This window comes from Cryptotermes secundus, unplaced genomic scaffold (genome assembly GCF_002891405.2).
Source record: "Cryptotermes secundus unplaced genomic scaffold, Csec_1.0 scaffold696, whole genome shotgun sequence".
NCBI classification, from domain to species: Eukaryota; Metazoa; Arthropoda; class Insecta; order Blattodea; family Kalotermitidae; genus Cryptotermes; species Cryptotermes secundus.
In genome coordinates this window covers 434,733-452,977 of record NW_019734322.1, presented here as the reverse complement: position 1 = coordinate 452,977, position 18,245 = coordinate 434,733, and the positions used below count along the sequence as shown (strand labels likewise).

The 18,245-nt window shown below is 36.0% G+C and overlaps 1 protein-coding gene across 3 annotated transcripts in view; it reads left to right on the top strand.

Annotated features, from left to right (window-relative positions):
* LOC111868631 (protein FAM49A) overlaps window positions 1–17,451 on the top strand; it is a 57,513-nt gene extending 40,062 nt beyond the window's left edge. For 2 of the 3 annotated variants that reach the window (XM_023859465.2, XM_023859464.2), the window contains exons 6-10: window positions 3,191–3,394; window positions 7,129–7,208; window positions 9,212–9,338; window positions 13,590–13,681; window positions 16,740–17,451. In XM_023859465.2, coding sequence (XP_023715233.1) covers window positions 3,191–3,394; window positions 7,129–7,208; window positions 9,212–9,338; window positions 13,590–13,681; window positions 16,740–16,806 — 570 coding nt within the window. In that variant the 3' untranslated portion in view covers window positions 16,807–17,451. The remainder of the gene's footprint in view (window positions 1–3,190; window positions 3,395–7,128; window positions 7,209–9,211; window positions 9,339–13,589; window positions 13,682–16,739) is intronic. The other variant, XM_023859466.2, reaches the window with a different exon arrangement.
* The last annotated feature ends 794 nt before the right edge of the window (window positions 17,452–18,245 follow it).

Genomic DNA, 18,245 nt, shown 5'->3' with positions numbered 1-18,245 from the left:
CTTTAACAGTAGAAGTAGTGCATCTACAAAAATTATTTCCCCTGGATGGAGACAGCTGTTTTGATAGATAGGAGAGGGCATTCAAGTGTACTTGATGTCTGATCATTTAGGGCAGCAGACAGTGATACTGGCCACTACCTGTGGTGGCAAAGGTTGGGGAAAGACTGATGGTGAGTAAAAAAACAATGCACAGAGTTCATATGGAGAGATTCAATCTCAATGTATAGAGGAATAAATGACTTCAAGAGGGATTACCAGTCTAGAAGTAACTTAGTGAAGGATGAGAATGGTGATCTGCTTGCAGAGTCCCACAACATTTTGAATAGGTGGAAGAACTGCTCCTCTCAGTTACTGAACGTGCATGGAGTCAGTAATGTTAAGCAGATAGAAATATGGCTGAGCCGTTAGTACCTGATTCTAGCTCTTTTGAGGTTGAAATTGCGGTCGCAAAATTGAAAAGGTATAAAAGATCTAAAAGTATATAAATGTATAAAAGGTATAAATAAATAAATAAATAAATAAATAAATAAATAAATAAATAAATAAATAAATAAATAAATAAATAAATAAATAAATAAATAAATAAATAAATAAATAAATAAATAAATAAATAAATAAATAAATAAATAAATAAATAAATAAATAAATAAATAAATAAATAAATAAATAAATAAATAAATAAATAAATAAATAAATAAATAAATAAATAAATAAATAAATAAATAAATAAATAAATAAATAAATAAATAAATAAATAAATAAATAAATAAATAAATAAATAAATAAATAAATAAATAAATAAATAAATAAATAAATAAATAAATAAATAAATAAATAAATAAATAAATAAATAAATAAATAAATAAATAAATAAATAAATAAATAAATAAATAAATAAATAAATAAATAAATAAATAAATAAATAAATAAATAAATAAATAAATAAATAAATAAATAAATAAATAAATAAATAAATAAATAAATAAATAAATAAATAAATAAATAAATAAATAAATAAATAAATAAATAAATAAATAAATAAATAAATAAATAAATAAATAAATAAATAAATAAATAAATAAATAAATAAATAAATAAATAAATAAATAAATAAATAAATAAATAAATAAATAAATAAATAAATAAATAAATAAATAAATAAATAAATAAATAAATAAATAAATAAATAAATAAATAAATAAATAAATAAATAAATAAATAAATAAATAAATAAATAAATAAATAAATAAATAAATAAATAAATAAATAAATAAATAAATAAATAAATAAATAAATAAATAAATAAATAAATAAATAAATAAATAAATAAATAAATAAATAAATAAATAAATAAATAAATAAATAAATAAATAAATAAATAAATAAAAGGTATAAATTGACAGGTAGTGATTACATTTTGGCAGAACTTATTCAAGCAGGAGGTGAAATATTACATTTAAGATCCATAAGCTAATTAATTCTCTTTGAATTAAGGAAAAATTGCCTAATCACTGGAAGGAGTCTATTATTGTACCAGTTCACAAGAATGGTGATAAAACTGACTCTAGTATTTATCATAGGATATCACTGCTATCAACTTCATACAAAACTTTATCCAATATTCTTCTCTCAGGTTTAAGTCAATACATAGATGAAATTATCAGGGATCATCAGTCTGGGTTTGGATGTAAGAGGTCACCTGCTGTTCAGATCTTCTTCATTTGTCAAATACTGGAGAAAAAGATAGGAGTACAATGAGACAGTGCATCAGCTATTCATAGACTCAAGAATACCTGTGATTCAGTTAGGAGGGAAGTATTGTACAATATTCTGATAAAGTTTGGGGTATCCATGAAACCAGTTAGGCTGATTGAAATGCGATTAAAGGAAATGTATGGTATAGTCCATATAGGTAAATATTTGTCTGATAATTTTCCTATCCAGAATGGTCTAAAACAAGGTGGTGCTTTATTGCCACTGCTTTTCAGCTTTGCCTTAGGGTATGCCATTAGGGAGGTCCAGGAAAACCAGGTGAGACTGAAATTAAATGGGACACATCAGCTGTTGGTCTATGCTGATAAAGAGGAACACACAAACTTTAATTGATGCTAGCAAGGAGGTTGGTCTAGAGGTAAACACAGAGAAAACTAAGTATATATTGCTGTCTCATCACCAAAATGCAGGGCAAGATCATGACATAAAGATAGCTGACAAATGTTTTGAAAATGTGGCACAGTTCAGATATTTGGGAATGACTGTAGCAAATCGAAACCTGATTCAGGAGGAAATTAAGAGGAGATTGAACTCGGGTAATGCTTGCTACCATTCAGTCCAGAACCTTTTGTCTTCTCATCTGCTGTCCAAAAACATAAAAACTAGAATATACAAAAATATAATTTTTCCTGTGGTTCTGTATGGGTGTGAAACTTGGTCTCTGACATTAAGGGAGGAACATAGACTGACGATGTTTGAGAACAGCACTCTAATTCTAAACAAACTTAGGTTTATTTATTTATTATCATTCATCGATTCATTCAGGTACATAACCATTGGATATAGAAATTGTCAGTAGATTACATTGATATATTACATAAGATTGTCTTAACATAAGATAAATAACAATTAACATATATATATAAGAAACCAATGAATGCAAACTAAAATACAAAGCTATAATTACTGGGATACCCCAAGAACAAATTTGTTATTCCTATAAAGATACTCTTCAGCAGAACAAAAAAGAGTTTTCTATATGAAACTTTCTCAGTTTATGTTTAAATTTATTAATGTCATGTGCAACTTGCTTGATATTGAGGGGTAGAGATTTAAATAATGTAATTCCAGAATAATGTACTCATTTTTGAACTTTAGTTAAACTTACTAAAGGAACATGGAAGTCTAATTTTTGGCAGGTATTTATTTTATGCAATTCAATATTTATGCAGTAAAATGCCAGGATGTGCAGTTATGTCCCTGTGCAATATTACATATTTGACCTATAAATTCAGTCTTGATACTTCTTAATTAGATTGCAGTTATTTCAGAATGTATCTGGATAACTGAGGAAAACCACAAAACTTCTCAGTCAGGGTAGCAAGGTATTTGAGATTGAAACCCAGAACTTGTTGAGGATGAATGAGGAGTGTTAATTACTACAGTGATTTGAGAGGTGAATCATGTGTTTGTGCAGATGAAGACGCCAGCTATTCAGAATGACTTCAGCTACTATCGACGCACGATCACAAGGCAACGCATGTCGAGCCACAACGGGTTTGAACACCTTGACACAAGAGAAGTGACCAATGAATTAGCCAACCGCATGTCCCTCTTCTATGCGCATGCCACCCCTATGTTGAAAGTTCTCAGTGAGGCCACATCTATGTTTGTGAAAGAGGCAAGTGCAGACGAACAACATAATGAGTGCTCTTACCCTGTGATGAATACTATTATATGCTAATATACTACTCTGTCCAAAAAGTATCTGACATCGGGCCGGGAAAAAAAGTTCTGTATCTGGGTGGTTACAATACCTAATCGCCTTCAAAGTAGGCCCCTTGTGACTCCACACACTTAGCCCAGTGGTCCTTCCATCACTGGAAGTAATTCTGGAAGGCTTCTTTTGGAATGGTATGCAGCTGCGCTGTTGCGTTCTGTATGATGCCCTTGCGGCTGTCAAAACGGCAGTCTTTTAGTGGTGTGTTCAATCTCGGGAACAGCCAGAAATCACAAGGAGCCATGTCAGGAGAGTAGGGAGCCTGGTGAACCTGCAGAATGCTGTGCTTGGCCAGGAAACCCTGGAACAGGTGTGATGAATGAGCTGGGGCGTTGTCATGATGCAGCTGCCAGTTGCGTGTGTCCCACAGCTCCGGTCTCTTGTGCCGAACTGTATCACGAAGATGGCGGAGGACTGCTTGGTAGTACTCCTTACTGACAGTCTGGCCTAGTGGTGCGTATTCAAGATGCAATTGAAAAATTGAAAAATTGAAATTGTAAATGAAAAAAAGTCCGTATCACCTTCACATCGCTCTGAACCCATCGTGTTCTTTTGGGCCTCGGGGATGTTGGATGCTTCCATTGTGACGCCTGGACTTTGGTTTCCGGGTCATATCCGTACACCCACAACTCGTCACCAGTGATCACAGTCTTCAGGAACTCAGGATCCCTGTTGGCGTACTCCAGCATGTCCTGCACGACCTCAAGATGGAGTTGTTGCTGCTCTGGCAAAAGCAGCTTGGGCATAAATTTTGCCGCCACTCTTCGCATGCCCAAATCCTCAGTTAAAATTGTGTTTGCGGAACCTCTGCTGATCCCAACCTCATTGGCAACTTCACAGATGGCCAAATGACAGTCCTCCATGATCAGTGTCCTCACTTTTTCAATGACATCAGCATTGACGTTCTCCCAGAATGCTGCTCACTGTCCGCCAACATACGGCCATGTTTAAAGCCGTTGAACCACTCTTTAATTTGAGTGACCCCCATTGCATCATTGCTGAAAGCCTCCTGAATTTTGTGGATTGTTTCCGCTTGGGTATCCCGAAATTTCTGACAAAACTTAATGCAGTATCGCTGCTCCAAGCATTCTGTGATCTTGAGTGAAATGAGAATGCGACGAACATGTGTTACACCACTTCGCTATCTGGCAGCCACAGACACATCTGGCAGTGTTGCGAGTCAGCAAAAAATCATGCATGCACATGAAAGTCCCTTCTACCACTACGCTCAGTTTCCCCACCCCTTTGGCCATTACTTACAGTGGAAAAAAATAAAGTCGGATACTTTTTGGACATATGGTATGTTGGTTGCCAAGTTGAAGCAAGGTTTCAGGAATGTTGGTTAGTTAGGGATGAGTACAATGTCATCATGTAAGTTGACCTAAGAAAGATCTTTATGGTATGCATCCTGCTGTGTATAATTCACTAAGAGCATACACAACAATAAGTTCAGAAAATAAACAAGATAGACACTATCATGTCAACATCCACTTTATTTTGCTGTTGATATCTTTGCTACATATTTTGACCCTTACCTGGTTTATTTAAATATCAAAGTGTATTGTTAGGATAGTGTAACAATGTAGACACAATATGAATTTATGTTGAATAAATGATACAACTCGGAAAGGTGACACCAAGTATTCATGTACTCTTGAGGATGACCCAGGTAAGTGTCGAAACATGTAGTGAAGATATCAACAGCAAAATAGAGCAGATGTTGACGTGATAGTGTCTATCTTGTTTATTTCCTGCACTTATTGTTGTGTAGACTGCCTCAAACCATATTCTTTTAGTCTTTTTCTAAGAAAGGTAACTAAATGGTGACTGGAGGATATGTAGGAACTTCATGATTCATACAGCTTATTTTCTAGTACACTTGGTTGTTGACTTACGACCGACTTCCGTTCTGACTGACAGGTTATAAGTTGATCTGGTTGTATGTCGGCCATATATTTATTAACAGTATTTTTTAACCTTTCTAACCTATTTATCATCTTTATAATTTATTTTTAAAAACTTTTACATTTTAATAATCTTTTATTTTTAATTTTAAATACAGTAATGTTGCCTGCGTGTGTGGGAGGCCTGTGTTGCCGGATGCTCCCATAGTTATCGTACTTGCAGCTGCCTGGTGGTGTCCTCAGGCCTCCCGGCATCGATGTGCCTCAGTAGCACATCCTGATTTGTTATTAATTTATTTATTTATATTTTTTTTTTTGTGGTCGCAAGTCGCATAGGTTGTAAGTCGATGACCAAGTGTATAATAATATTGAAGAGATTAAGATTGACTAGCTTTGTAGTTTGGATAGGAGAAGGAATACATGTAAAAGACCTTTTGGACAATGGTCATTTAATAAAACACAAGGAGATGGAAGGATAAGCTTAAAATGGATCTTGGGGAAATACGCCGTAGGAGTGGCTAAGGGTTATGTCAAATGACAGTGTTCAATTGTTTGGTTTTGTTACTAGAGTGATAGTAAACCTTCTGTTGGTTGGTTAGTTATATAGGTAGTTCGGCTTGTAAGTTATGCATCATTTAGTTGGTAAATTATTTACTTGCACAGTAGTTTGTAGATTGAGTCATTGGTTTATTATTCAGTTACCAGTTGACTGGTTGGTTGGTGAGATCCTCAGTCAGTCGTGTAGTTGACACATATGACATTTATGACAACTTTCAGCACGACTCCCAGTCACTATACGATGCCGTTCAATACTCTTGAATATATAGTTTTAAAAGTTCCGATATTTACTGTGAAGGAAGTGGCAGAATTTCTGATAAGGTACTGCATATTTACACGTGATAAGGGACAGATCGTATACTAGCATAAGGGCTTAGAGAGACACATGCATATTTCCTCCTGTACTTCTAGCTTTATATTTGCACTTTGCACTATATGTTGAGGTTGCTGAAATAGCAAAAATTCTTATTAATAAATAATACTTCTGAATGCTAGTCTTATTCAGCAAAAAATGGCATTTACATTTGAACATTATTAAATAACTTAAAGAACTTAATTTTGCGTCGGAGTATTTTTGCATTGTAGGGGGTGGAGTCCAGTTGGGTCCACTTGGCACTGCGGCCACTGAGTGGCCTTTTGTACCTGCCCTGGGTGATTATGATGATGGAGAATTTGGTGGAATGAAGATTGGCAGGGGTAACCAAAGTACTCGGAGAAAACCTACTCTAGCGCCACTTTGTCCACCACAAATCTCACTTGACCAGACATTTCTGTGTCCTTCATTAATTGGTGCTAGTGTTGCTTCCACATCAAAAGTTGACATGATCTTCCTGTTAGTATTATCAGCAGTATAGAATAGAAAAATATGAATGTAGGATGGCTTCCAGTGGCATTAATTTTATATGATGTTTAATAAAAACCTGCCCATTGAAAAGTTCATGAACGTCATAATACTATAATGGTACATTTCCTTGCAAAATAAGGTAAATAGGCTAAAATTTAGCATTTTTCAATTTTACTGTGGCATCATAAGTATGTATGTCACATGATGATGAAGCATTGTAAATAAAATAGTGATACATGTGTAAAATCAATAAAATATTCATCTTGAACTAATGTAAATTAAATGGAATGTAGTTGTAGTAAAATAACTTGGCTCTTATTTTGTTCCAGAATTCAGACATTCCAATAGAAAACACAACGGAGACTTTAAGTACAATGGCCAAAGTTTGCCTCCGTATGTTGGAGAATCCGTAAGTAGAATATGTCACATAACTCATGAGAGAGATGTGCTTTTGTCAACTTCCTTTAATTTTATGAATGTTTGTCACATTACAATATACACATTCACAAAAGATGCTGAAAGGTATCTTTTCCTCTTCTGCTCCAGAACAAATTTACTATTGATCAGTGTGGCTGATTATTTCTGTCTCATTAAAAAGATCATTGAGATGGCTTATAGTTGATTTACTCAGAATGGGACAGCCTGCAAACATTCCATTGTGTTAGGATAGTCTGTACAAAATTAGTGCTTAAAAGTGATGCTCAGTAGTGAATATGTGTTGCTACTGCTGCTATGAATAACTAATTCTTATTGTTTGTAGAAAACTGACATAGTTAATAGATGGCTCAAGGTCATGTACTCAACTTTCCTTGTTAGAATGCATGTGTTGTCATAGCTCCAACAGCTGCAGTGGAAGTCCTCCTTGGACTCCCCTGACCGCACTTGCAGGTGGATGTGGAGGCCAAGATAGGAAACTACAGACTGGGTTGCAATGAACAATGGATGCCCAAATATGAAGGTTTTGGACATGACTCAGGACATGGAAAAATAACCCATCCTACAGATGGGGTCTGATAAAATGATACTGAGACATGTCTGTGATAAACCCTTCACAATCAGATTCCCTGATAAAAGTGGATGGAAGAAGGGGTTTCAACCCGATAGAAAGGGGGAACTAATCTAGTATACAGATGGTTCCAAGACAAAAGAAAAGACACCTGAGCTGGGGTATATTGCCATGGAACAAAGAGGAAACTTAGTTTTAGCCTTGGGCAGTACACAGCAGTATTCCAGGCAGAAGTATATGCCATCAAGGCATGTGCAATCTAGAATCTAGATAGGAACTATGAGAATAGGAACATCTGTGTTCTATCCGATAATCGGTCTGCAATCAAAGAACTTTGCAAACACCAGATCTTCTCAAAACTGGTCTGGGACTGCCACCAATCCCTCATACAACTGGCCAGACATAACAGAGTTCAGCTGATATAAGTGCCGGGTCATGAAGGTATTGCTGGCAATGAAATGGCAGATCTATTGGCGAGAATAGGATCTGAACATCCGTTCATCCGTTCATAGGATCTGAACCAGCTTGCAGCATCTCAATTGGAGATGCCAAGAAAACAGTCAGGGACTGGATGAACAGAAGTCATATAAAACAATGGGAATCAAAAACTGGACTCAAACAGGCAAAAGGACTTATATCAGGACCCTCTGCCAGAATAATGAAGGATCAGTTGGAACTAAACAGAGACCAATTAAGATGGATGGTAGGACTGTTCACAGGACACTGCCACATAAAAGGACACTTTTCCAAACTTGGATTGACAGGTGATCCCACTTGTGAAAGGTTCCTGAAAGAAGATGAATCAGCCACACATATTCTATGCGATTATGAGGCCATAACTTAATTAAGATTTCATCACTTGGGCCAGTTCTTTATGGAACCAAGTGACTACTACAATGCCCCCATAAATAAAGTCCTGAATTTTATTCAGAGTGTAGGGTTAATAAGGGGTTAATTAAAGGGGAAGCGCAATAGATCATCATTCGTCAAGTTGCAGAGACTGGATTGTGGCCCACCCCTCATACATACACATACATACATACATATAATGTTATATTTTAGCGTCCTGTTGCACTGACTCATGTCCATGATTTATGCTAACCGTCTTACAGTGCATACACTTTTTCACCTTACTTTTCTCTTTTGCACTACATGTTTCAGCACTAATGTGCCATGTTCAGGTGCGTTTTCTCTATGCACGTCTAACTACTGCATTGCAGTGAAAAAGTGTATGCACTGTAAGACGGTTAGCATAAATCGTGGACATACATACATATGTTGTCATATTTCTTTGGATTTCTTTCTTTTTTAAGGATACTGGTCTTGAATAAGGGTTGTATGGCTTTGTGTTCTCCCAGTGTCATTCTGTGTGGAATTGTGTGTTGATACTTGAAATCCATTTCCAGGAACCTGATTTCTCAGTTCCAGCGAGAGGAAACACAGCTGTTTGTACTTCGAGTTATGGTTGGATTAGTCATCCTCTATGATCATGTTCATCCACAAGGAGCATTTGTTAAGGCTTCGAATGTAGATGTGAGTATGCGTGTCTGATCCAAGGAATCATTGTTGTTTGCATGTACAGTGAAACCTTGATTTAAGGTTTGTTTGGAGTACAGGCTTTTCCTACTTTAAGTGAGGGTTTTGGAAAACAAATAAAAAAAATTGACTGTTAAACTTAGTTAAATCAACACAGAATCTTGTTTATTCAATTAAAAATAAACATTTCTTTATTTCTCAGATTGTGCCTCACACTAACATTCCTCTTTTTATAGAGTTATATTACTTAATGATGATGGAAAGAGAACAGAACACCACAATTTCATTATTTGAGACAGTTGAATTTTTTTGCACCCCCTTTTACTTTTTCATATATTGTTAACTTCTTTCTTTTCAACATTATGGTGATATGTTACTTCAAATCACTTCCAAAAAGAATTCAACACTTGAAGACAACACAAAAAGAGTGAACAGTAATAACTTCCAATTGACAAAGAGGATAGACAAAGAATGGGCAGGGACAGTCATGCTGCTTTGCATGCCATGTAAATGATGACCTTGAACTGTGCAAAGGTGGCCACATGGAAAAAATTCCCTTAACACTAAAATGAGATCCAAGATGCAGGTAAACCATTAATATGAGAAATGTTAAACCAAGGAAAATTATACAGTAGGCCAGTAAAGCTTTGGCTGAGACCACAAGAAATGTACTTTAAATGAGGGAACATGTAAAATGTGGGTCACTTAAATTGGGATTTCACTGTGCTTTATATTCAAGAGGCCATTTTGTTTCCCCTGAAGTATTCTTTGGAGATTACAGGTTGTAAGACTAGGAACAGTTCCTTGGAGCTATTTGGATCTTTCTTTCCATACAACTATATGGATTTTCCACATATAATCTCTGTGGTATTGCATACCTTATTAGGTTTTGTGGTATTTATTCTGGGCACAAATCTGTTTGTAGCCTATTTTCCTTATTTTGAAAAAATAAAAGTAGGCTTATGAGAACACCTTGCTGTCTGTCTGTATGTATATCCTCCCTTAAGAACCTTTGAATACCTGAACCAAACTTAATGAAACTTGGTATGTATATGATGGGACTGAGCCCATCTAAATGGCAGGATCTGTTGTTTCAGTAATACCAGCATACACCCTGTCATTGTTGTGGTAATAACTATGTTACTTAAATGCCTGAACCAATCGTCATGGAACATGATATGTGTATCGTGCCACCTGAGCACATCTCAATGGCACACTTCTTAAATCCCTTCCATGAGTAACAACAACATTACAGCCATTCAGATTGCTGAGGCAAAACTTTAATATTGCCTGAACGTCTGTATCAATCTTCATGAAACTTTGTATGTGTATCGTGCCTCCTGAGCACATCTCAACAGTGCATTTCAAAAATCCTTTCCATCAGTAATACTAACATTACAGCCTTTCAGCTTGCTGAGGCAAAACCTTGATATTGCTTGAATGCCTCTACCAGTCTTCATGAAACTTGGTAAGTATATCATGTCACATGAAGCCATCTCAACGCTGTACATCATAAGTTGCTCCTATTAGTAATACCAACACTGTAGCCCCTCAAATTGTTGAGATAATAGCCTTAATGTTACTCAAATGCTTGAACCAGTCATCATGAGATTTAGTGTGTATGTCATGCCACCTTAGGCCATCTCAGTGGCCTACTCAGAAATCCCTGACGTCAGTAGTTCGAACACTAGAGCCTCTCAAATTGTTGAGGTAATACCCTTAATATTACTTGAATTCCTGAACCGATTGTCATGAAACTTGGATGATAGTGTCATCTTAATGGCATACATCATAAATCCTTCCTTTTGGTAAGAACCAACAATGCAGCCTCCCAAATTGTCAAGGTAATAACCTTAATATTACCTGAATGCCCAAACCAGTCTTCTTAAAACTTGGTATGTATATTGTGCCATCTGAGGCCATCTGAAGGTGTACTTCATAAACCACTCCCATCAGTAGTACCTATACTGGAGCCTTCCAAAATGTGTTGTTTTATTGGCTTCATTATGCATACATAACTAAAGTTTTCTTTTTTACTTGTCATATCAGGTACTCAGATTGCAGTGAAAGGAAAGTAGGTAGTTAGTTCTTCAAAGAGTTACTTATTTTAAGCTGGTGAACACGGTAGAAGAGGAATTGTATCAGACGTTTTTCCTTATATATTGTTAAATATATATCACATTCAAATGAGAGTACAGTACAATCTCGGTAATCTGGCCGTGCGCTAATCCGACATGTCCAGTAATCTGGCATCAGGCACCAGACAAGTGTCTGTGACCTTGTGCAGGTTTCTACAGGCAGCAGAGGCTGACTTGTGTTCAGTCAAGCTTGACAAACTGATCTATTTAGACCCTTGCCAGTACACAGTATTTCAGTTTTTCAATACTATACATTTCTGTACAGTACTTCTCATACAGCGGTGGATATAATGTGTTCTCAAGATGTCCAGTTCTGACACACATAAACATAAAGTAAGTAAGTAAAGTAAAATAAAGTAAAGGTATCCCTGTAAAAGGCCGTGGAGGCCCATAGGGTTGTGAGATGTTGAGGCTCTCACATTTTCTAGACAGTCAGCTCAGAGATGGCGGTGAGGTTGTCAGCCTTACCTACTGGCTGCCCTTTACCCCCAGGAATATTCCTGGTACTCATTTCTGTTAGAGGCTGAGTTGACCCCAGGGCCATAATGCAGCTGGAAGGATTAGGTAAATTGAAAAAATTTCACCTCATCAGGATTCAGTCCCACCACCTTCTGGCTTGTAGCATGGTGCCTGAACCAACTACGCTACTGCATGCCTCCTGTAAACATAAAACTTTAACTTTAAGTGCTAAAGTGGAAATAATTAAGAAATTTGACGATGGTGAAAAACTTGTTAATTTTGCTAAAGAGTGTGGTCTTGGATATGCTACGATATATGGTGGCAAGAAAGATAGAGAGAAGATTGAGTGTTTTATGAGAAATACTGACAGCGGCCCCAGTGACAGGCTGACTCTAAAATCTGGCAAGTACCCTGGACACCCAAATGAGGAACAGTTAAAATCAGTTACTTCCAAACTGCACCCAAATTCTACAACCAGGGGATCAGGATGCTATACAGTTTGTGAAGGCACATTACAAAATAGCCTTCTATGAAGTGTAATAACGCAAAGTGATTATATAATTCAATGTCTGAAAACCTCAAAGACATAGTTTTTAATCTCTCATGTGCATGGCAGAATGTACTTCCTAAAACCATAATTTCTTCTTGGAAAAAGTTGTGGCCTTCATATCCATTATCTTCCTTTAGCAGTGAACTTACAGGGCCAGAATAATTACGAGATGATGTTACATTCCTAACTTTTGATCTCGAAGAAGCAATAGCCAAATTGTATGAAAAGGGCTCATCTGCTCCAACAATTGCTGACATAAGTAGTTGGCTAGCTGGAGATGAGAAGGAAAATCTTCAAATCATGACAGGTGAAGAGAAAATCAACAGTGTGCTAGAAGATGGCAACAGCAAGAATGAGCAGGAGCCCAGTATTCCACCGATAATCTGCACAATATGACATGATGATGCCATGAGTGCCTTCAGCACGTGTTATAAATGGGCCAAAGAAAACGATGAGCAAGCTGAAGACATCCTCACATTAAAAAGATTTTAAGAAAAAGTTCTAAAGGAGGCATTTACAAACAGAAGACAGAAAACAGTTGACACTTTTTTTTGTAAAAAAAAACAGTGAAATGAAGCCCCAAATGTTGAATTAATGGACAGAAATTCACAGTGCACATTTATGTATGTAAAGTAACTAAATTATAATACATTCTGTTAAATGATAATCACTTCTCAAGCTTTTGTGTTGTTAGTACAACTTCATAAATTTGTTCTGACTTTCTCCAGTAAGCCGGTGTTACCTTGGTCCCATATATGTCCGATTACCTAGATTATACTGTAATAGATCTTAATGTCACCTGTGTATTTGTACAGAGGAGACATTTTTGAGAAACCTGATAAAACTCAAATGTATAAAGTAGGGTTAAATCGGACTGATGCAGACCAAAATGAAAACAGGATTGACCCTTTGAGTATAGACCTCCAGTACAGAAATTTAATCTGAATTCTCTAGTCCCAGAGATGGAAAGTGGACAGACAGGCACAGATTCAACCTCTGCATATAGCAGTAGTTTTATACACATCATGAAGAAGACAACATAACAGTAAAATTTCCATTTATGGTGAGTTAACAGTGGTCAGCTGTATACTCTTATTTCAGTTCTTGGTTTTATGGTCTCAGGTGAAGGGGTGTGTGAAGTTGCTGAAGGAACAGCCAGCTGCCCGGTCTGAAGGACTTTTAAATGCACTGAGGTGAGTTAAATACCTCTTTGTGGAGAGAATACTGGTACCGAATGAACTCATGCTAAAAACAAGATTATTATTCGCCACTGCTACCACCTCTTTTCAGCTTCTGCTAGCTTCTGCTGAACAGATCATCTTAAGATGAAAGCCTTTTCTGTTATTCTTCCTTCTCTCATAAGCACTTGTATTGTATCTATGTCTAATCCTTACCTGCCTTCTTTTGTATATCTGTCTCAGTTGGTGTCTCCATTTTGTCCTTGGTTTTCATAGTGCAGCATCTTCAATTTTAAACTCTCAACACAAGATCATAGCTTATACATAACAGATGTCTGTACCATACCACTATCTTACTTCATCTTCTCTTGTACATGTAGCTTTAGATGTTGTTCGAGTTCTGGTTTCAGATGTTATCCCATAGTATTTGTTTCTTCATACTTCATAGGCACTTCATATCTACTGGTTGTATTCTGCATACATCTGTTTTAGTTCATATTGAGTTTCTGACCCATATGGCAAACTTATTGCTTACATGTCACATTTTTTTATTGATAAACATAGAAATGAAATTTATTCAATAAATTCATTGTCAAATTGATTATCAGACCATGATGCTCAAATTATTATGTTGAATAATCTTAAATTCCTGAATTCACCTAATTATTCTGTTAGTACAAGAGACATAAATGAATTTACTAAATTAGAATTCAAGCTAAATCTTAATTGTGAAACTTGGGCTGATGTATTTACTATAGAGGATGATGTGAATCTAATGTTTAATCATTTTCTTAATACCTATTTAATAATATTTAATCATAGTTTTCCTTATAAAAACATTTCTCTAAACAAAAGAATAAAACCTGGTTAACAACTGGAATCAAAACATCATGTACACGTCAAAGAGAATTGTATGTGCTTAGCAGAAACATTTACAATCCTGAATTAGTAAGATACTACAAGAAATATTGTAAGATTTTATCTGATATCATAAAGTTAGCAAAGAAGCATCATTATAGTAGGCTTATTATAAATTCTAAAAATAAAATTAAAACTACTTGGGGTATCATTAGATCTATAACTAATACCAAGTAAAGGAAAAATATAATATCATCAGTAATTATTGATGGGAAATCATATAATAAACCACAAACTATGGCCAGTATTTTTAATAATTATTTTATAATGCCATCAAATCAAATGCAATCTAACAAACCTACTAATGTATTTAACACCTTAAGTTACCTTTTTGAGGTGTATAAACAACCGTTGCCAAACATAAGTATGACCCCAGTAACTGAAAGAGAAATTCAAGATATAATCAAGTCATTAAAATGGAAGAATTCTAAGCGATATGATGAGATTCCACAAAACATCATAAAAATAAGTATGTCTTTTATATTATCCCCATTAGCTTACATATGCAATAAATCATTGAGTTTAGGTATATTTCCTACTCGATTAAAGTATTCACAGATAAGTCCTGTTTTTAAAAAGGGAGAAAAGACAGTTATGACCAATTATAGGCCAATATCCTTGCTGACATCTTTTTAAAAAATTTTTGAAAAGGTCATTTACAATAGAGTTCACTATCATATAGATGCTAATAATATTCTTTTTCAAGAACAGTATGGTTTTAGAGTTAAATCATCCACTGATATAGCTACGTATAATCTAATAAATAATATTTTATTGGCACTTAATAGTAAATTATTGGTGGGAGGACTATTCTGTGATCTAACCAAGGCATTTGACTCTGTAAATCACAGTGTATTATTATCTAAACTAGAGTTTTATGGTATTAATGGCAGTATTGTCAGCCTATTGTACTAGCCCCAGATGATAGGTGAGTGTGATTGTGGAGAAATTGGTGGAATGAATATTGGCAGGGGCAAAAACCTGCCCCAGCGCCACTTTGTCCACAACAAATCCCACTTGACCAGACCCGGGATCGAACCTGGGCTGCCGCTGTGGGAAGCCAGTGACTAACCACTTGAGCTACTTGCGGCCCTTAATATAGCAACCTAAAATTTTATGGGATAATATATCTTTGAGAAATATGTCACTTCTGTTAAGACTGTTTGTTTATGGAACGTAAAACAACAAAATATATACATTATGTTTCTGGACATTATCAATTGTCCTGTTTTAATCTAAAACAGTGCCCTGCTTTTATGTAAAAACAACGTTTTGGAGACTGGAATCTGTCTTCATCTTCAGGTAAAATCTACTCAGTTGGGCCCATTTGGCAGAGCTTGTCCCTATCTCCAGACCCAAGGTAGGGTATACAAGCCAAGCATGGTACAAACCATCTGAAAGACCTAAGACAAACATTAAAATATTAAAAACTCCATGTGTGTGAGGCTTTGCACCAGAGAACTATTATAATAGACATCACTGGAGAGACAAATTCTCTGTATGGTACCAACACAAAAAAAAAAACAACTTTTCCCTCAATATACACTGGATGGAGATGTAGTTTCTTGACTTCTGCTGTGGTAAGGGGAGTCCAACTGGGAGAGGTGTTCAAGCTGGGTTCACTGATCAGCTAGCCTATCGAAGACATATTGGTAGATTCCTTGTATTTCCTGTATGTGGTGTTCGTTCAATCTGCAAGACCTTTGCTTCATTCCAACATATTTGTGGCCTTCTTCATATGCATGTTGGGCTAATTTTGATTTCTTCAAGCAGACCTTGTGTCGGGTTCTATTTGTGCTCATTAATGCGTACTTCTAAGGTCTGCTTGTTCTGCTGATGAACATCTGTTTTGTCTTAGCTCTTGCTTTTGAACCTCCATTGTCTGACAGAACTGCTCACTAACTGTCTTGCCTATAACATCTCAGCATGGACGGCGCAGGATATGTTGTTCCTGTGTTGCCATATATGGGCTGTTCACTAGTTGTTTGTTTTGCTGTCATTGCCTAGCAATGGGTGTACATACCACAATATGTCTTCTCAGAACTCTTTGTTAGACATTAAAAAGTACCTAAAACTTTTTATATGTTTAGAGAGAAGCAAGAAATGGACTAATGTTTTACTGGTGAAGTGTTACTAAAGCACTCATTTCTTTCAGGTATACAACGAAACATTTGAATGAAGAAGCTACTCCAAAGAATATCAAGAATCTACTGGCTGCATGAGAAGGATGTATGTAGGCAGAGCAATTTGGTGTGGGCCTTGGATCACATGACACAAAGTGTTTTAATGTTGAGACAACACATCACTGCCTTAGTGCACATTTTGTACAGATTATATAATGGTTGGCAACCTGGAATTGCAGCAACATGACATTTTATATAGGCAACTTTCAGTCAGAGTAAGTGAAGCATTACATTCCATTACAGTTGGTTCATTTATGAAGACCTACATTATGTAGCAGTCTGGCATAATGCCACCAATGGTTTGTGATTGTGTATTTGCTCTCTTATGTTTGAATATTTCTGCATATCAGTTGTTAACTCTTTGTGTTTTGGTTTTAACACTTTCTCAGCTGCATGGGATTTATGGTAAATAATGAATTGAGAAGAATGTGGAAAAGGACGGTCATAGTCTTATTGTACTATTTCAGTATAAGTCTTGAAGGGCTGAGAGTATACATAGAAAGCCCAGTCAGAATAGCCAACCTGCAGGCTGAATATGAAGAACTTCTGACATTTCAACTGCAATGTCTGGTAGTTTGTGGACAGGTGGTTCATGAATAGTTGTATGCTGGAATTTGGCATGTAAAGTAAAAGTAAAGCTGTCCCTGTACCATGCCGTAAAGGCCCATAGGGTTGTGAGATGTTGAGGTTCCCACATTATCTAGACAATCGGCTCAAAGATGGTGGTAAGGTTGTCAGCCTTACGCGCCGGCCGCGCTTTACTCCCCAGGAAAATTATTTAATTAATTCCTGGTACTCATTTCTGTTAGACCCCCAGGGCCTAGTGCGGCTGGAAGGATTAGGTCAACTGAAAAAAATCCAATGACCTCATCGGGATTTGAACCCGCGACCTTCCAGCTTGTAGCGTAGCACCTCAACCACTACGCTACTGCGTGCCCCCCCCCCTGGAATTTGGCATGTTAATTTCCTAATGTTGTATTTTACAAAATTTAGAACAAGATTTAGTAGCCACTCAAGAATTTTTTCTTTGAATTGGAAGAGGAAAATTTGTAGTTTTCACTTATATTTTGATTAATTCTTGGATGTACTGAGTTTCTTTTGATTTGTCCTTGGATTTACTGAGGTTCTTAGGCAGTAATGGCCTGGAAATTTTTGCTGATAAATATCTAGTACATGATTTGATTGTTAGGTGACAGACTAAAATTCTGGACTGTATAGTGGTTAGCCATCCTGCTTGTATTCAAGAGGTCATAAGATCTATTCTTGACCTGGAGACCAGCTCTCTTGACTCCTGAGTATTTATAGCATTCCTTAATCTTTTCAGATGAGTGCTGGCATAAAACCTTGAAACTGGCCAGTATTGTTTCTGTCTCTGCCCTTTCCAGTTCATTATTAACAGTAGTCTTTGGATTCAACACATAGTGTGTGGCTCAGAAAGCACAGGAAGCTATCAATTACATATCTTTAGGGTAAATGGC